The sequence below is a fragment of the Danio rerio genome, chromosome 12, assembly GCF_052040795.2.
Source record: "Danio rerio strain M-AB ecotype USA chromosome 12, GRCz13ab, whole genome shotgun sequence".
Classification (NCBI taxonomy): Eukaryota; Metazoa; Chordata; class Actinopteri; order Cypriniformes; family Danionidae; genus Danio; species Danio rerio.
This window is the reverse complement of record NC_141032.1, coordinates 8,569,807-8,591,474: the sequence shown is the minus strand read 5'-3', so window position 1 is coordinate 8,591,474 and position 21,668 is coordinate 8,569,807. Positions and strand designations below refer to the sequence as shown.

At 33.8% G+C, this 21,668-nt stretch overlaps 1 protein-coding gene and 1 long non-coding RNA gene across 4 annotated transcripts in view; one reads left to right on the top strand and one right to left on the bottom strand.

The window, feature by feature from the left end:
• LOC147834392 (uncharacterized) overlaps window positions 1–5,687 on the top strand; it is a 38,884-nt gene extending 33,197 nt beyond the window's left edge. For both annotated transcript variants that reach the window (XR_015503859.1, XR_015503860.1), the window contains exon 3: window positions 4,787–5,687. This is a non-coding gene — a long non-coding RNA (uncharacterized LOC147834392). The remainder of the gene's footprint in view (window positions 1–4,786) is intronic.
• The window catches only part of rhobtb1 (Rho related BTB domain containing 1), a 46,120-nt gene extending 35,734 nt beyond the window's left edge, over window positions 1–10,386 (bottom strand). For both annotated transcript variants that reach the window (XM_087275876.1, XM_087275875.1), the window contains exons 1-3: window positions 10,137–10,386; window positions 5,098–5,287; window positions 4,778–4,881 (exon numbers count right to left, since the gene is read on the bottom strand). Coding sequence is in view for 1 of the 2 variants with exons in the window: in XM_087275875.1 (XP_087132001.1) it covers window positions 4,778–4,881; window positions 5,098–5,277 (284 nt within the window). In the remaining variant the exon portion in view is untranslated. The remainder of the gene's footprint in view (window positions 1–4,777; window positions 4,882–5,097; window positions 5,288–10,136) is intronic.
• Between the last annotated feature and the right edge of the window lie 11,282 nt (window positions 10,387–21,668).

Genomic DNA, 21,668 nt, shown 5'->3' with positions numbered 1-21,668 from the left:
AGCACACCGTCTGACAGTGTATTGCTCGAAACATTATAACCCCATTCTTCACTTAAACCGGACAAAGTCAACATGTTAGTTTTTCTGGCAAATAATTTAAAATATGACTACAAAAGGTGGAGAGAAACTACGCTGTTTTTTTAAACATCTGACTTATATTGTTACTAGGTTAATATTTTCTTTTTACGTATAATTATTAATATTTTTATTATTATTACACTGATTAGTAAAGTGCCATTTAGAATTTTTGTTAAGTTCTTAAAAATGTAACGTTTAATTGTTATTATTATACAGTTTCGAGCAGTTAAAGTAATGTAATATTTTACTACAATATTTATAAACAGTTTAGTGTTGTTTTATTAACGAAAGTTCAAAAATAAACATGTACGTTTATACGGATGTTTTATTTATTAATATTAAATTCGGTTATTCCTTAATTTTTACATAAAAGGTAAATTAACTTAAGTAGGCTACATTATTTGTTGATGTACGAGATCGAGGAACATGTTTGCCAGTAAATAATGTTCTCACCACTTAAAAAACAAAACAAATGAATAACTTGCGAAAAGGATGCAATAAAAAACGCAAGCGCTTAATCATTCTTCACAATCGGATTCGTACGTGCAATAAGCCGAGGCTATATTGCGCCGACAAGAACAAGCCCTGAAACTAAGTCTAGAGAGAGAATTAATACTAGTTGATATAAATGATTATAAACACGAACTGCGTTGTATGATAAACGCATCACAATGATGTCGTGATCTTTGCTGAAGAACTGATATGTTATCGCCGTCTCCCCAGCCAGGTTTTCATCTGCTTTTTTCCCCTTCTTCTGGATACAAACAATAATGTATCAGCGCCAGACCAGTGGTTTAAATTATATTTTACTCTCCTGATTTCTTTTCTTTTCATTAAAAAATTATTAAATGTTTAAAGTTTTGTATTGCATAGCCTATATATTTTTAAAGATTATCATTCAGCCTACCTGCAGCGCATGAGGTTGTGTGCTGGGCAAATCCCCTTTACTCATGCTACCCATTCCATTTATGACACTGTAAACTTGACTTGGCAGGCTGATCATCTTTAAACTCAAAAGGTGTTTTTAACTTGAGACTGCATGCTTCTGCATAATGTGATGTTTCTTATTACAACTAGCGGTGTCAAAATGAAAGCAAACATTATAAAGGGTTTTGTTTTATCAATTGTATAGTTTAGTTTTAATAATAGCTAATGTATATAATAAATTATAATATCGATTATTGTGTAGACTACAGTGTTCAACTAAACAATTTTATTAGGTTACTCTAATAGACCAAATCCCTAACTGAAAAACGAATGTGAAAATGACAGGCAGTTGCATCTTTGCTAAAATTAATTTAACGACAAATTTCTTTTGCTTTTTTCCCCTTTAGAGATCAAAAGAGCAGTATTTAAAGAATTATTTCACTAAAACATGAATTGAATGCCCAGTTCTTTCCCGTGTGAGTTTAGTGCGCCTCCGCCGCGTCAGCGTTTTTAAGGTTACAGGTGCACCCTGACCTGACGCGGGGACCAGATCTCTGTATTGCTTTAATTTCTCAATTTTCATAACTGCATTGCATTTTCTTATGGTAAAATATCAAAATTTATGTTCTGAAAGTAGTAGGAATGACGGGAGTGTTAGTAATTAATAACAGAAAGAACTTTCACTTTTGAGTGAACTTCTGTCACGTGTTATTTTTAGTATGATAAAATAAACAAAAATAGTAATGCAGAAAAGTATTTTTCGCTCTGCCAAGCCTTCTCTGTTGCTGTATAGAGAAGCAACCTGCTCAGTCTCCTTACCCCGGCCCCATCCCGCCCACCGACTCCTGAACGTCTCACTCACCAACTCACTCACTCACGCGGGCATGCACTGCGGTCTCATGAGGAAACGAAGCTTTTTGATATAATGTTTTTCTTGTTCCCAAATACAAATAATTTATCAAGTATTGTTTGACATAAGTATTCGTAAAAACACGCTATTCCTGCTTTTCCGAATACCGTATTCCGGTTCGGCTCCACCCATAATATATATATAATTTTTTTTTTTTTTTTTTTTTTGTATCGCACCCTCCTGCGATGTGACTATCGCGGATGCGCACATCGCGATTTCGATGCTGAAACGATATATCGTGCAGCCCTAATATATATATATATATATATATATATATATATATATATATATATATATATATATATATATATATATATATATATATATATATATATATATATATATATATATATATATATATATATATATACACACACACACACACATATATATATATATATATATATATATATGTCTTCGCACAGAGTCACACCTATTGGCATAATCTATAAATTAGCATAATGCACCATAATGCAAAGAATTTAAAAGAGAAATAAAGGGGTAGTTCACCCAAAAATCACTTTACTTGCTTTTATATTGCTTCATGACTATTATTCTGTGGAACACAATAAATGTTGTTTAACTAAACCCTTCATGCTGCTCTTTTTTATTCAATAAATTGGACAGAAGTGAGGCAGAAACTAAGAAATGTTGCTGGTGTTCTTGAATCTAATATGCAAATCTACATATTTAAATATGGTAAGCCGTGGTTGTTAATGTGACACATTGTTTTGGTCTTTACCATCCCTCATCATGCCCCCATGCATGAAAAGCTGGTTTTATTGGTGCCGTGACCCGGATGGGAGTGTAATTGAGGCGAGTCTCTAGGAGATGCAAAAGGCTACCGTCTTTAATGCCCTTGTTTTAGAGCCTATCTTCAATACTAGAAAAGCCAATTCCAATCCTGGTAAGGGTGCAGCACCAACTATAGTGGCTATATTGGTGCCGTGACCCTGATAAGAATTAGGTTTATACTCATTTCACGCAGCCACAAAAAAAAAGAAAGCAAGGCTGTGTTGGGAAGAAACCCAGAAGAAGAGCATTAGCTTTTCTTGCATGGGGGCATGATGAAGGATGGTAAAGACCAAAACTGTGCGTCACAATAAAAAATCACAGCTTACCATATTTAAATATGTACATTTGTACACATTTCACCGATGTTTACCGAGTGGAAACACAGACTAGCGATCCAATGAAAACTCGACTGATCTTTGCGGCTTTAAAATGCTCCAGAGTCCATGAATCTGCGCTTGCACTCGGTGAACTGATGACCTTCATGGCCAATCACAGTCATTTCTGTTGAGCACTGGTGAATACTATGGCAAATCAGCAGTGTTTAAGAACGTGCTCAGCTGCGCTTAAATGTTAGCAGGAAATGGACGTTTGTAAAATTTCAGTACAGGAACAACACTATTGCAAACAACATAAGGGTGTGCTACAGAGGACTGCATTGTTTTATCACTCACCACGATGTATTGGCTGAAGCAAGAGTGCTTCCCCACAGTGTTTAACTGGTGACATGAACCAAAGCCTAGGAGAACACTTAAGCATATTACTCTTAAAGAGAAAAGCTGATTCTGATCGCTCTAGAAGCCGGGTATGTAGAACCAAAGCAGCGGCACCAACTATGATGGTTATATTGGTGCCGTGACCCTGATAAGAATTAGGTTTATGTCAGAGCAATAGCCTAGTGCTTAGCGCCGACATATGGTGCAGTAGCACGTCAGGGCGTCCCGAGTTCAAATCCCGGCTCGAGGACATTTCCCAACCCTACCAACTCTCTCTCCAACTTCACTTCCTGTCTCATTACTGTCCAATCTAATAAAGCCAAAAAGGCCAAAAATGTCCATTTCCTGCTAATATTTAAGCACCGCTGAGCGTCTTCCTAAACATCGCTGATGTCATAGTATTGTCATAATATTCACCAGTGCTCAATAGAAATGACTGCGATTGGCGGTGAAGGTCATCAGTTCACCAAGTCCAACGTAGATACATGGACACTGGAGCATTTTAAAGTTGCAAAAATCAGATCATCAGCGGATCGCTCGTCTGTGTTTGCACTCAGTAAACATAAGTGCAGTGAACTGATGACCTTCGCTGCCAATCATAGTCCTTTCTGTTAAGCACTGGTAAATACTATGGCAAATCAGCTTTAAGAACGCGCTTAACAACGCTTAAAAATTAGCAGGAAATTTACGGGTTTTTTTTTTATTTCAGTACCGAATTTCAGTATTGTGACAAGTCTAATATAGACTTGAGATTGATAAATGGCATCTAAAAACTGTGTTCGGGAAAGAAAACATTAGCTAACTAGTGCCAGTTCCCTTATCTTAGCTTTTTATTTTCACTATCCATTCAGAACAGACCTTTGGCTCACTCGGAAAGCGGTGAAATGATAAATTTGTGTCACTTTCTCTTCGCTGATAAGATATAAAGCCAGGTACACAATACACCATCGCGGATGCCTTTCCTGTGTCACTCCAGGCGATACTTTCAGGTTTCTTCCCACCACAGCCTTGCTTTCGCTTTTAAGATAGCGGCTGCGTGAAATCAGTCTATAGGGGTAAATGTAATGATAGTCAGCTTGTAGCTTTACCATACTGCCCAGGCCTAAAAAGCCAAGATAATGAAATTCACCAAATGTATTCCAGAAAAAAAAAAAATTAAGAGGAAAAAAGTACTTGAGAAAAAATGTGAAGGGAAAAAATGTCATTTTACACTAAAGAGCAGCATGAATATTTTTGAGTTTCCCAAAAGAAAGAAAACATTTGTTAAATCACAAGAGGGTGAATTAATAACCACGTTTAATTTTTTTGGATGAACTATTTGATTACGGTACACTACAAAATAATCTGTTCATACCTTCCATAGGCGAAGCGTCTGTCTTTGTGATGGTCTCCAAAGGTGTCCCACAACCGAAGGGACACGCTTACGTCGTCCACAACATCTCTGGAACGTTCTAAGACCTGTGAGGAGTCAATTCAGCGGTTAAAATAGCACCCCTGTCCTGAAGCACAGAAGACCAGAGGCCTGTTTGATCTTTCCCTGTAATCTGTATCCCTTCCGCCGGCTGAAAATTTAAATGAATCCTAACGGAAGCAAGTCAGAGAATCATGTGCTCATTATCTACAGTCATAATGCTCTCATAACAGCAGGGTAAATTTAATTGAGAGAAGATTTACCTCTTGACAGACTCTATACTGGTCGATGGCCCATACGGTTGGTACATGCGTGGCCAACAATTGGTACTGGGTCAGTGTAGTGTTGCAGGCCCGGGCGCAAATAAGGCGAGTCTTCCCAACAGCATTATCTCCAACAACGACACATTTGATAGTTTCTACGTTGGGTCTTTCGTAGTCCATAATGAGCACCCTACAGGAGAACAAGAATTCATATCAGCGCACATACATACTGACCAAAGGAGGTGTTTCATTTCAGATCTATTGAAACAGAACTGCAGATAGCATTGACCTTGCTATGGGTCAATGAAACCTCAATATAATACAGGACTTCTTGTTTTCACATTCCTAAAATAGTTGCCCTATATTATAGCCACATTTTGTTCCTGCTGAGCAGGACAAAACTCAACCCATATGACTTTCTTGTCAGATGCAATGTGCATGAACGAGCGTACAAAGATGCTTGTGTTTCTAATTACAAATCTAAACATTTCAGATTAGAGTGTTTAATGACACCTTCAATTATCGGCTGTTAACTACTTGGCAAGTGCATTTAATTTAATCATACAATAATAAACAGATCATTCAAGTGATGTTATCATCTAATGTTATTTTTCTATGGCTTAACTCTGAGGGTGGGGGGGATTATTACCTAATACAATTTTAATTACTGATATGGCCTTTAATCATTCCAATTATTGTAACAACTGAAGAGAGAGTGTTGTGCATAATGCAATTTTCACCCTCACACTTTCAAATCATTCCTCCAAAATATTTATACATACATAGATTTTAATTTCAGAACCATAAGCCCCGTTAGCTATACACCAATGAGCCAAAAAGTCATTGCCACCCGCCTAATATGCTGTTCATCCTCAATGTGCTGCCAAAACAGTGCTGACCTGCCATAGCATGGACCCTACAAGACCCAATAAACATGTCTTGTAATACTGGCACCAAGACATCAGCAGCAGATCCTTTAAGGGCTGCAGTTTGCAAAGCGAAGCTTCTGTGGATCAAACCAGCTCCAGAACTTCCCACAGATGCTCATTTAGAGGGCAGGGCAACAACTTAAACCAGGGGTGCTCAACCCTGTTCCTGGAGATCTACCTTCCTGCAGATTTCAGTTGCAGCCCATATCAAACACACCTGCCTGTAATTATCAAGTGCTGTTCAGGTCCTTATTAATTGGTTCAGGTGTATTTGATCAGGGTTGGAGCTAAACTCTGTAGGAGGGTAGATCTCCAGGAACAGGGTTAAGCACCCCTGACTTAAACAGACCAAAACAGTCCTCAAACCATTCCGGAAGAACGTCAGAAGTGTTGCAGAGTGAATTATGCTGCTGAAAGAGGCCACATCAATCTGGGACATGATAGTTATGGAGGGGTGTACAAAGTCTGCAACTATATTCTGGTAGGTAGCTACTCAAGTAAGTGTTCTCCGACAGTATACATAGACCAGCAGTTTACAAATGTTAAAGATTATAAACAGACAACCTTCCACTTCTTTAAGGATCAGTTTTTGTGCCAGTTGTAGACACTTTCAGGAGTGGACAGTTGTCATCACACAGGTGCTCTTATTGGTCTGTGGCTACATGACCTCATACACAGGAGAGTGCGTGTTAGGACTGCACAATATTGGAAAAACTTGTGACAATGTGGTGTTTATTTTTCGTGCAATATATATTGCAATATGAATTCAATCTTATCAGATGACTTGAATAGCTTTATTTGGAAACAATTCATCATTTTAGTTTAATACGGGTTTATTTTTTTGGCGTGAATCATGGATGAAAAATAAAAAAAGCATAGAACAATACAATAGAGCAAAGATAAAAGTTAAATAAAAAGTGCTTTCGGGTTCTGGAGAGTCTATTCTGCTACAGAAATGGAATAATCAAATGTAAAATAACACCTGATTGTTTATATACTTCAAGAAATTTCAATAAAATAATTCAATAAACAAATTTCTTGTACTCGGATGCTTTAAACTGTCTTAACTCAGACCTTAAAGCACATGCAAACAATAAACTCACTCAATCATGGTTAAAATCTGCAGTGACTCCACATTGCACAACATAATTGTGGATGCACAGATTGCAATATCGATGCTGCGACAAAATATTGTGCAGGCCTAGTTGACACATTCCTCCCATAGCTATCAATAATATTTCGGGGGACTTGTGCCATTGTAGGACTTATGTTGGCTCAAACCAGATGGGATAGACTTCGGTGCGCTTGTTCATTGATGAGCCTGGCCACCCAACATTCTCTCACTAGTTTGTCCCTCATCTGACCACTTTTGGTACAATCATCCCCACTTCTGAAACCTTTCCATTTCAGAGATACTATAACACATTTGCTTTGCTGTTACAATTTGACCGTCAGATCTTTATCCCTGCCCATTTCTCTTGCATCCAACAAATGATTAATTACTTTCTTTCTTCCAGGGCTGTTTATATTAACGTTGATATTTAGCTGCGCAATGTTGGTGATTTGTAACATCTAATTTTTACGAGGTGGGTCGTAATAGCCCAACCAGGACATACATGCACATACACTATGGAGAATTTAGCTTAGCCAATTCACCTGTACCGCATGTCTTTGGACTTGTGGGTGAAACCAGAGCACCCGGAGGAAACCCACAAAAACACGGGGAGAACATGCAAACTCCACACAGAAAAGCCAATTGACCCAGGTGGGGCTTAAACCAGTATCCTTCTTGCTGTGAGGTGACATCGCTACCCACTGCACCTACTAACATAATTATAAGAGCTAATTTCCATACCATCTAATCCATCGACCTTAAATATGTCCCCTTGCTAGGAGATGATCGTGATATTCATATTTAAACAGCCATAATGTTTTGGCTCATCTGTGTATGTAAACGTATAAATTAAGGAGCTGCTGTTCATACCATCTCTTAATCAAAAGTCTTTACATAGGCTATATAAAGTGGCGTATGAACATTCAGGACAGAGATAGAGGCAAAGTTGGTTTTATATTTAGATATTCAGACATTCTCCTTAATAATATAATTTCAAAAAAGTATTCTTTGCAAATTCTACATAGAAAAATCATATTAGATAAGCCAAAGATAATCGAAGTACAGCATCGTTTACAGTCAATTAGATAGTGCTTATGTTGTTTTGAAGTCATAACTGCATGCTAATTCTGACCAAATATTTAAATTAGAGTGTTAAACTACATAGACACAGTTAAATGAATGAATGTGCGAATATAAAATCAACTTTACCTCAAATAAACGAAGAAGTATTTTTCAAGGTCTTGCATTGGCTGTTATGGATGTAACGTTTGCAGTAAAAAAAATGTAAACATATATATATATAAATATATACTCAGAGAAGGTATATGTTAACAGTATATTGAAATATATATGTTTATATTTTTCTTACCCCTTAACCATGGAGTTATATAGGAGTCTATACAGGTGTTTTATATTTAAAATGACAACAAAATGAATGCGTTACGGACGTGACAAAAAAAAAAAAAAGACAAGTTTTGGGAGTTGACATACTTTGTGGGAATTCTGTGAATAAAATGCAGAAGCCAAAAAAAAAAAAAAAAAAAAAAAAAAAAAAATATATATATATATATATATATATATATATATATATATATATATATATATATATATATATATATATATATATATATATATATAACAGCCAAAAGGATAAGGGTTGGCTCTGCATGGAACATATATAATTTGTTTTATTTGTTTTTTCATTTTTGCATTAATAAGGAAAAACTATCGTTATGGATGTGACTTGTCTTCGTTACAGACGTGACTGCTCTCAAATTGATAGTTGACACATTATGAAAATCTGATAAATGCTTTCAAAACTTTAACAAAGACCTATATTTGGATATCTGTTGGGTATGTAAATCAACAAACTTTAACGTCTGAGACATCTGAATGGTAAGGTTCCACAATTAATCAAACTTAAATAGATCTCACCTTGTTATATCTATTTCGTATTAGGGCATGTGTGTTGTAACTATAAGCCTATAAAGGCCATTGTATTCAAACGAAGACATGGAATTAATTCAGTACTGACCAAAAAGCACATGCAAGTAAACGAATAAACAACTTGAAAACATAAATCACTTCTGCAAATGTTGTAGCGAAACCAAAGTGAAGCCAAGGTCTGCAGCACTTCTAACAACCTCCAATTTCAGATAAAAACAGAATAAGAGTATAATAAAGTAGTATAAATGAAATAGAAAACAAAAAATATGCATGCTAAACAGCACAAAAGAATGAGAATAGAGGTAAAGTTTGGTTTTATATTTAGATATTCAGACTTTCTCCATAATAACATGACTTCAGAAAATTATTTGCAAATTCTAAGTAGGGAAATTATATTAGCAGCCAATGATTATCAAAGTACATTGTTCACAGTCAATTAAATAGTTTTAATGCTGTTTTAAGTCATACTTGCATGCTAATTCCAATCGAATATTCACAAGTAACATGGTAAACAATATAGAGACTTTTCTATATGAACGAATGTGCAAATATAAAACCAACTTTACCTCTATAGAATGAGATATGCTATGCAATGTATACATAATATAAAGAATGTAAACATCCACAAACAACAGTAAAACGGTGCTTGCATATGACCCTCAAAACTGAATACACTAGATTGATTATTTATAAGTCCATCATCATTATAATTATTAAAGGCAATAAAACATTTTAATTTTAACATATTTAAAAATTGAAGGTGTGAACTTGCAAAGCAATAGCTAATGCAGCGTTTTAAACCAGACCTGTAATGCATTGGGAATAATGAAATTCGGCTACTCCACAAAATGTAATTCTGATAAATACTTTATTAATAAACAAATATAACTCTTATTATAACCATTGACCTATACATGTTATAAAAAACAAAACATCGTTTTCTTGAAGAAGTTGAGATCAACTGTCCCACAAGGTGCATGAATAATTGCACGAGGACACCACCCTGCAAACAAAAGCCATCATCACATGGTGGACACCAGCATACGTACCGTGTCTTTGTGAGGTGTGTGTTTATTGTTGTCAGAAGTCAGTTCAGTACACAGTGACTGCAGCTTGCTGGTGTTATGAAAGAACGAACGCTCGTCGCTAGCTGGGCAAATGCTGCAAAACCATCTCCTAACCGCCACTACGTCCCTTTCTGTGAGCGAGAAAAAAAGTTAATTCCTGTGTGTTTGCAGGCGTGTGGACTGACAAATATGTGGGGATAGTAGTGTGTCCTTCCCGGTCGCGAGGCTCTTTGAGAGAATCATCATCTGTCGCGAGTCAGATGCGGCTTCCATTGTGACGTCATAGAGCCGGGGCTATTAATAGCGCGCGCGTACGATTTCATTCAGGAAAACAAGGTGCCTCATATGTGCTGTGAGCCAGAGAAGAGCGTCAGACAGCGCATTGGAAGCTTATGAACGAACCACAAGCGTTAATTTAAAGTAAGAAACACCTTAAATGTGGTCGAATGTAAATACACTTTCAGTAAAATAAAGATACAAAGCTGTCACTGTGACGGCACCTGGCTTAAAGGTAGCTGCAGTGTCTGAAGTGTTCATATTAGTAGCTAAACAATACAAACGTGCAAACTACCTGTAAAAAAAGAGAGATACCACTCCAGTGACAGCTTTTATTTAAATGTGATTACATGTTATACACTCTTACAAAGCTGTGAATGAGGCGGCACATCTTCTAATGGCAGCTAAAGGGTCAACATTGTTGACTTAATGGCAGCTAAAAAGTACAAAAAGGTACATTACCTGTAAAAAAAATAAAAGATACCAAAAGTGTTCATTTTAAGTAAAAGACACCTTAAATGTGGTCAAATGTAGCTACACTTTCAGAAAAATAAAGGTAAAAAGGCTGTCAGTGAGGCGGCACCTTTTTAAATGAAAGCTAAAGGGTCCATATTGGTGCCCTAAAGGTAGATACTGTACATGGAGTCTTCATATTAGTAGCTAAGAAGTACAAAAGTGTAGCCTACCTGTAAAAGAAAGATACCACTCCAGTGACAGCTTTCATTTAAAATGTGGTCAAACTTTTATAAATAATACAACAGCTAACAATGCGGCGGCACATCTTCTAATGGCAGCTATAGGGTGCATATTGGTGCCTTTAAAAGTAGATACAGTACATGAAGTGTTCATATAATTAGTAGCTAACAAGAACAAATATGTAAATTACCTGTAAAAAAGATACAAGTGTTTGTTTAAAGTAAGAGACACCTTAAATGTGGTCAAATGTAGCTACACTTTTAGAAAAATAAAGGTGAAAAGCTGTTAGTGAGGGGACACTTTTTTGAATGGAAGCTAAAGGGTCCATATTGGTGCCTTATATGTAGATACTACTTGAAGTGTTCATATTAGTAGTTAAAAGTACAAAAGTGTAGCCTACCTGTAAAAGAAAGATTCCACCCAATTGATAGCTTTAATTTAAAAGGTGATCAAATGTAATTACACTTTTAGAAATAAAGGTATAAAGCTAATGGGAGCTAAAGGGTGCAGATTGCTGTCTCAAAGGTAGATAGTGTTCATATTACTAGGTAAAAAATCAAAAAAGTGTATATTACCTGTAAAAAAAAGATACCAGAAGCCTTCGTTTAAAGTAAGAGACACCTTAAATGCGGTCAAATCTAACTACACTTTTTAGAAATAAAGGTACAAGGCTGTCAATGAGGTGGCACCTTTTCGAATGGAAGCTAAAGGGTCCATATTGGTGCCTAATACGTAGATACTTGAAGTGCTCATATAAGTAGTTAAAAAAGTACAAAAGTGTAGCCTTCCTGTAAAAGAAAGATACCACTAAAGTGACAGTTTTCATTTAAAATGTGGTCAAATGCAACTTTGAGAAATAATGGTACAAAAGCTGTCAATGCGGCGGCACATCTTCTAATGGCAGCTAAAGGGTCCATATTGGTGCCTTAAAAGTAGATACAGTACATAAAGTTTTCATATTGGTTGCTAAAACGTATTCAAAAGTGTAAGCTACCTGTAAAAAAGATACCAGAAGCATTCGTTTAAAGTAAGACACACCTTAAATGTGGTCATATGTAACTACACTTTCAGAAAAATAAAGGTACTAAGCTGTCAACAAGGCGGCACCTTTTGGAATGCTCCATATTAGTGCCTTAAAGGTAGATACAGTACATAAAATCTTCATATTTGTAGCTAAACAGCACAGAAGTGTAAACTAAAAAAGAGAGATATTACCTCAGTGACAGCTTTTATTATTTAAGTGTGATCAAATGTAACTACACTTTCAGAAATAAAGGTACAAAAGCAGTCAGTCAGGCAGCATGTTTTTAAATGGCTAAAGGGTCCATACTGGTTCCTTAAAGGTACGGTACATGCAGTACTCATATTAGTAGCTAGAAAAGTACAAAAGTGTAGCCTACCTGTAAAAAATATACCACAAGTGTTCATTTAAAGTAAGAGACGCGTTAATTATGGTAAAATGTTGCTACACTGTCAGAAAATAGAGGTACAAAAGCGGTCAATTAGGTCATACCTTTTCTATTGGTATAGCTAAAGGGTCTGTATCGGTATCGAGGTACAGTTGGTTTTATATTCATACAGACCTTTTAGACTTTCTCCTTAATAATATAATTTCACAAAAATATTCTTTGCAAATTCTATAGTTAAATAGTGAAATCATATTACAAAAATAGGCAAATTGGAATAAAAAGATAGTATGTATTCAAACTCTGATTTACACATATTTGTTGACTTGTATTTTGTTCCCTCTTGTCATTATTTTATTTTATTATCCTTTATTTAACTTAATTTTATGCTATTTTATTTTATTTAATTTAATTTAATTAGATTTAATTTTTGTTTAATTTAATTTACTTTTATTTTATTTTATTTTATTTTACTCCCCCTTGAATATTGTTGTCTAGCATCTGACACATCTGAATTTCGGTGTAAGTATGAAAAAATAAAATTAATTTGAATTCAAACTCTAATTTACAGACATTTGTTGACTTATTTTGTTTCCTCGTATTTTATATTTATTTTATTTTATTTTACTTCCTTTTTATTTAATTTATTTTATTTTACGTTATTATTTAATTTTATTTTATTCCCCTTGACCATTTTTGTCTAGCATCTGACACATTTTAATTTAATTTAATTTAATTTAATTTAATTTAATTTAATTTAATTTAATTTAATTTAATTTAATTTAATTTAATTTAATTTAATTTAATTTAATTTAATTTGTACATCAAAGTATGGCTCATTGTCCCATATGACAGCTTAAAAAATGTATCTGATCAATATAGAATTAATATAAAACAATATCTTTTACCCTCTTCTTTTCTTTTTGTGTTTTCGTATAATATTAAAAATAAACCAAACCCTGTCAGTATCTTTTATTAAAATCCATCCCAAACATACAAGATGACTGAACTATACAGAATGAACACATCCAATCTAAATCCTAATAACCACGCCTGTATTATTCTCATCTCTTGACATTTATTATGACTTTATTGCAGTCAAACAACACACCGATTAGATGCTAAATGACTGGCGTCTCTGCGGTCGACATCATTTTAATCCAAATAAGTAGATTACCATCGACTCATTTCCGATATTATCTTCTGCGAATGCAAGATGAGCGAAAACCCCGAACGAGCGATTAGTTGTGTTTCATAACAGCTTCGTGCACATCAAAATATCGAATGCTGTGTAAAAGAACAGACTGTCCCAATTCTAGCAATTCCCTCAGTCTTTTTTGACTCTGCTAGGAGAAACGCTGCTCAAATTATGAATGAAATCAGGACGCTGGAGCCAGACTGGAGGGCCCTGAGGATGTTTTTGAATCATGCATGAAGTGTGTGTGATGTAGATGTATTTATAACAGCTCAGAGTCTGATCCCTTGGTTTGTGCTGGAGGCTGTAAATGAATGAAGGTGAAGTTGAGTGGCACACAAGCCTGTAAACAGGATTAATCGAGCTTCAGTCCTGGGATGTCTTATAGTCTGCCTGCTTGTCAAGTATAATATATGCTATATGTAAATTATAGACCATTTTGAGGAATGTAAACAAAAACAATGGCCCCAATGTATTTCCTGTTTAACATTTTTCATTTCCATAGCTTTCGAGAATCCAAAGAGAGCCACATATTGATAAATAATGTTATGATGGCTTTTTTAACCTTAGGTCATGATTGAATTGCCTTGTTACAGTTATGAAATAGTTTAATAACAAGCTGGAAATGTTCATGGGCCAATGACATGACCACATTGAAACGGTCTCGATGATTTTAGTTTTGACGCCACATTGATGGAAAATTTTGTTTCAGTGATTCACAGTTTTTTATACATTTTAATTTAATGTTATTTTAATTAAAAATAAAATACATATTTATTAATTAAAAATATAATGTTGGAGAAAAACCTTTATATTTGTTTAGCATTTTTTTGCACTTATTTTTATACATTGTCTTTTATTATTATTTTATTTTATTCTATTTTAAATTAAAAATATAAAAATGTAATTAGAGGAAAGTAATTATATTTTATTAGCATTTTATTTTCACCTGTTTTGGACATTATCTTTTATTATTTCATTCATTCATTCATTTTCTTTTCCGCTTAGTCCCTTTTTTAATCTAGGGTTGCTACAGCGGAATGAACCGCCAACTTATCCAGCATATGTTTTAGGCAGTGGATCCCGTTCCAGCTGCAACCCAACACTGGAAAATTATTTATTTCATTTTATTTTGAAATAAGAATTAACTAATTACATTTATTTGGTTTACTTTATTGAAAAACAAAATTTAATTGTCTGCTCATTTACACTTATTTATAGACAGACACGCACGCATGCGCACACACACACACACACACACTCACACACACATACAATAATAAAAATAATCACAGAAAAAAAATACATTATTACTTAATTTAATATAATATTTAAATAATATAATACAAATATAATTGGAGAAAATCATTATATTTATTAGCATTTTATTTTCGCTTATTTATCTTTTATTATTTATTTTATTTGAATGAACTTATATTTTTATATATTTTAGTTTTATTTATTAAATAGGAAGCAAAAAATATTATTTAGTTATTTACACATATTTATAAACAAACTAATAATATTAATAATAATAATGGATGTCAGAGTGGCGCAGTGAGTAGCACGATCGCCTCACTTGCTGGTTTGGGTCCCAGCTGAGCCAGTTGGCATTTCTGTGTGGAGTTTGCAAGTTCTCCCTCTGTTGGTGTTAGTTTCCTCTGGGTGCTCCGGTTTACCCCACAGTCCAAAGACATGCACTATAGGTGAATTGAATGAACTAAATTGGCCGTAGTGTACATGTGTGCTTGTGAGTGTGTATGTGTGTTTCCCAGGGCTGGGTTGCGGCTGCAATGGCATCCGCTGCGTAAACTATTTGCTGGAATAGTTGGCGGTTCATTCTGTTGTGGTGACCCCTGTCAAATAAGGAACTAAGTCGAAGGAAAATGAATGAATAATATTATTTAATTATTCATTCATTTTTATTTTGTTGTTTTATTCATTTTTTTCATTTATTTATTTCATGGTTTAGTTTAATTTAAAATTTAGTTATAACCACCCCTTCTTAGTATTATGAGTTAGTACTAAACGCTTTTATGCCAGCATCTCAATTTTGAGATTTGAGATTCGTTCATTCTAGACGTTCTCACCATTATATTTTCTTTAAAATAAAATGAATGGCGGTTCATTCCGCTGTGGCGACCTTTGAAATAAAGACTAAGCAGAAGGAAAATGAAGGAAGGAATGAATAAAATGTATATTCTCATTAAAATAAAATTAAATAAAAAGATAATTGAATTTAACTGAATTAAAATTGTATTTAATTTAATGGGAAATTATTTTAATATATATTTATTCTTTATTTTAATCCCAATATTGCAGTTATAACCACATATTCATGACTATCATTTTTCTTTGAATAAATATGCTCATAAAAATATGCACCCAGAATATCTCAGTTAATGCATTCCTTCATTTTAACATATTGTCAACATCAAAACGTCTTATGATGGCCCGTTTCTGACCTCATCTGAATCAATCTCAGTTTAAAGCATCATTAAGAGCCTATAGCATAAGTAACTAAGACAGACACATTGTCTTGTCCATCACACTCTCAAAGCAGCTTTAAACCTGCTCATCAATCTCATAGCGCTAAGCAGATGGCAAAAGCCAAACAGTATTTGATGGTGGCCCTGTAAAATCTGTCCAGAGACGTGTTACATAAGGCTCATGTGCGAGTAGCCACGTTTACAAACTTGCCCAGATTTATCCTGCATCCACACTCCATTCGGTCCCATATGGATATACAGTAATTCCTTGACCCAAAACAGTGGTCAACCGGAGACACGTGTCCAAACAGCCTTTATATGGTGTGTCTTCTTCAGCTTTAAACGACGGTAAGACAAACGCAATTCATGATGTTTGCTTGTTCATCAATAAATGCTAGAGTAAAGGTGTAATAGAAGTTTCCTGTTAGATATTTTATGAATTATGATATTTGGACAATTTAGTTTTTTCTGTGATGACTTGCATGTGAGAATCTTCTCGAAGGTATACATCATTGGAAATTGTGTGGATGTTCAGTAGATATTTGTGATATTTCTCTTCAGTCTTCTGTATACAGAAGTAATTAGGCTTTTCTTCATTCGGGTCTCTGCAGACCCCTGGTGGTCAATGAAGGTATTGCATGTTATGAATCAATTTGGTAAATTGACGAATCACACTTAATTGAAACATGAAAACAAGATGAATATGATATAGAGGTTTAGTTCATGTTCTAGCTCATCGTCTAGCTATGAGAACACATGTAAAACAATAGGAATTTTAATAGGGACGGTGTGGTGGCGCAGTGGGTAGCACTGTAGCCTCACAGCAAGAAATTTGCTGGTTCAAGTCTCGACTGGGTCAGTTGGCATTTCTGTGTGGAGTTTGCATGTTCTTCCCGTGTTGGTGTGGGTTTCTTTAGGTGCTCCGGTTTCCCCCACAAGTCCATACACATGCGCTGTAGGTGAATTGGGTAAGCTGAATTGTCCGTAGTGTGTGTGTGTTTGAATGAGAGTGTATTGATGCTTCCCAGTGTTGGATTGCAGCTTGAAGGGCATCCGCTGCGTAAAACATGTGCTGGATAAGTTGGCGGTTCATTCCACTGTGGCGATCTCAGATTAATAAAGGGACTAGGCTGAAAAGAAAATGAATGAATATAATTTATTATAATTAATTAATTTAATTTAAATTGATTTAAAATGTATTTAATTTTATATTATTATGTATAGTGAGTTTTATTGCTGTTAAACTGGCATCTTCTTTTTAAAATAAAAAGATATATATGTATTAGTTTTAATTTATTTTAATTTATGTTATTTTGTATTATGAGTTTATTGATGTTATACTGGCACCTTAAAAATGTTCATTCATTCTAAACATAATTAAATTCAAATAATCAAATATATATTTGTGTTTTTAATAAAAAAAATATATTCTTTTTTATTTAGATGGTAGATAATGTAAAAAAAAAACAAAAAAACATCTAAAAACCACAAATAAACTAATGTAAAAAACAAAAAACAACATACATCCAGTCTGCAGGATATTAAAACTAGGTTCCCACGCTTCTTGAAAGTACTTGAATTTCAGACATATGAATTCACAGCCTGATCTCACGAGGAAACGAGGAAGTATTTTACGTTTTGTCAGTTTAGTGGCTAATTCGTACAAATTGATACAAGTTCAATTGTACGAAAATATAAGATTTTAAAAGGAGGCATGACACCCAACCCCACCCCTAACCCCAACCGTCATTGGGTGATGAGCAAATCGTACTCAATTGTACATATTAGATTGTACGAATTCATACGAGTTAGCCACTAAATCAAAAAGTTATAAATTGCTAGTTACGTGAGATTGCGTTGGAATTCAAGGCCTGAAAATAATTAAAAACAAGCATAAGTTCTTAAAAGTGCTTGCATTTAAAGTTTATGGTGTTATTTCAACAATTGTGCTGTGCTGCTTTTAAAAACTGAACCAAAAAAACTGAATGAGAAATTAAATTAAAATCTGGCACAAAACTCAAACTGACAAATAATGCACGTTTTTCAGGAATCACATTTGAATATTACCAGTATTGAATTCAAAGAAATAATTAAAGTTCTTTGAATATGACTGTTATAACACTCTACATTTTTGAAAATGACACATTCAAAGCATTGTCATTACAATGTGATGACTTTTACTGAAAATATTAGGTGTCAACATTAAGTACAAGAAGGAATTTCCTGCACTGTAAAAAATATCTGTTCATTAACAGTTTCCGTGTTTTGTAATTCATTTATTTATGATTGTGAATTGCATTTTGGGACCTTGATTGATGTTGAAAAATTAACACTACAGTTTAACAGAGTGACTTTTATTGACATTTGAGTCATTTTAAATAATAATGTTTTAGAAATAATATGGAGAGAAATAAGTGTGTAAAAGGACAGAAAATGGCAGCTTACTACAAGGTTTTTGTACTATGATATACAACACCAACCCAGAGAATATATCACTTTAAACTATTAAGAATGTTTAAAAAAGTCACTTTTTCAAACTTTTCAAGGTTAAAACTTGTTGGAAGAAAGATAAAGATCCCATAAGGCAATTCAAAGCATGAATAAATTGAGAAAAATAAAAACATGAATCGCAAAATACAGAAAACATTTTTGACATTTTTTACGGTGGTGTGCATTCAAAAAGTACTTCATTTAAAATGATAAGTGATTTAAAAAGTCCTTGCATCTGAAAGAGGGGGAACCCTGTTGAAAGTAAAGATATAAAATAGATGGATCATATGCCTGAATAAAGTCTGATATTAACATTAAGTACAAATTCATCAATCAAAAACATTATTCAGGGTAGCTGAGAATGTCTGGCATTTTTCTGAGAGTCAGGGCGATGATAGTGATTTCTGTGATGGTCACGCTGGACATTTATTCTGCACACATGGGGAATTTTCTTCTGAAACGTAACACTTGTAAGAGCTGCCGTGAATGTCTTACGCTGCTGAAACACGCTCCTGGTATTTTAATGACAAATGGCCTGTAGAACAAACATCATTACAGCCGTGACTCAGAGCTCTGTGTGTTTACTCTGCACTGACCAAACATTTTTACTTCTATTTACTGAAAGGTTAAGTTGTGTTAGCTTGTTGACTGTTGTCTTACAAGCGTCAGTATGTAAATACAAACACATTGATACTGTGTCTGACTAATGAGATATTTGTTTTTTCTCTACTGGTTATTTATTGTTAGACAAATTATTAAACATTATCATAAAGAGAAACAGAAACAATGAAGATATTACTTAGAAATTCTCGGTTTTGCTGGATTTATTTGGTAAGAGTTTGCGTAAAGATAAGATTGGTTTATATATTTTTTGTTATAATATTTTTTATAATGTAATTTTAATGTAATTTATTTATAATAGTTGTTAATAAACAGTTTATTCTCAATGTCTAGGAGCAATTCCTATAAATTTTAAATAAAAATCTTATTTAGAGTTTTGTAGTGATCAGAATAACAAAGATTTAATTTGTTGTGATTGGAAATCAGGGTTGTTATTATTATTATTATTAATATTATTATTATTATTATTGTTGCTGTTGTTGTTATTATTGTTATTATTATTCATTTATTTATTTTCCTTCAGCTTAGTTTCTATTTCAGACGTCACCACAGCGGAGTGAACCACCTATTATTATTATTATTATTATTGACGATATTGATTGAAACCCTTATAAATTTCTGGTATATTGCCAAAAAAATAATATTTCTGAAAGCATTGTACCGTTTTGTTGTTAAATTCAAAATAAAAAATGCTATACATGGCGGCGACTTTATCTTAAATTGGGAAGAAATGTCAATTGTAGTTTACAAAATAAAACTATTAATAAAATTCATTAAAATATTAGTTCTGTTTCCCTGAGAAATATAAATATTAATATAGACTGACAGTTTCAATTTACTAGAACTTCTGTATGTTAAGCTGCTTTGACACAATCTACATTGTAAAAGCGCAATAGAGATAAAGATGAACTGAATGCAATTGTAAATGAGGTAACGCTTTGGTGTTCACATTAAATTTAACTTATTTAAATAGAAAGTGGTAAAGTACAGATTCAAATGTTTCAAATATCTTTTTATTCAAAAAATACAATGGGGGGTAGTGAGAAATAGTTTTATATTTTAAATAATAGTGTTAATGATTAAAATAACAGAGAATATAAATATATTTATACAAATACAATACATACATTTAACCACCCCTATAATGGTTAATTCCACTGTGAATCCATAATCACTCCAAACTGTCTGAAACCGGCAGATCTAGGTCACAGATAGACATCATAAGTGTTCACAACACACTTTTAGAAAAATTGGTGTTGATATCAACATATAGCCTAAAACACAGTAAAATTAGAAGCATAGTTTGTTTAGTTTGGCCTACTTAGTTAAAATAGCTGCATTAAAAATACCCCAACATATGACTATATGTTGTTATAGCACCTTCCCTACTATGGGTTATTTTAACCCAATGCATTGGGTTATATAATTTAATACCTTAACCAAGACTGGATGCGAAACCAGGTTGATGTCACCACTGTGTCCTAAAGGCGAGAATGACGGCCGAATATCCCAAATATGCGTATCATTTCCTTAAAAAACAACTGAGATGAACACGGGAGGTAGAGAAAGTGTTTTACTTATTTAATATAGTAGATCGGCTGAAGCACATCAATAATTAAGAGTGCTGGTGAAATGGTTATGAAAATATTATATTTATAATATAAATATTATTGTGTTATAGCTTGAATAAACTTTATAACACAAAAACAACATTACGTACGCATATTAATACAGCTGTTCTGTGTCAGTTAAATCAGTTGACTGTTGAAATTCAACATTTTTAACCCAACTGGTTGAGTTATTAAATAAATAACCTAATAAAGGAAAAAAATAACCCAACAAAGCACCAAAAATGTTTAACTCAACCATTGGGTTAAATAAATAACTCTTAGAATTAATAACCAGTAACCTCTGAAATAACTAATCAAATGATACTGTAGGTCAGACACTATATATCCCTCAAAACACCAAACACTTAAATACACTTTATTAATAAATTAGATGTAATTGAAATAAATATGTTAATGACTGTAGCTTATATTACACAAACTACTGTAACATTACACTGTAAAGCCTAATAAGTTAAGGTAACCTAAACCATTTGAGGAAACCCATTGCAACAAGCCATTTAAGTTCAAAAACTAATTCTAATGAGTTCTGTGAACTTAATCCATTTAAGTAAGGAAGCAATTTGAGCACAGTAAAACCCAATAAATGAAGAGAACTCAAACCAACTGAGTTATGCAAAACCCAATAAGTTAAGGCAATTCAAACTGTTTGAGGAAACTGATTGCTGCAAACCATTTGAGTTAAAAAAAACTACTCTATATGAGTACTGTGA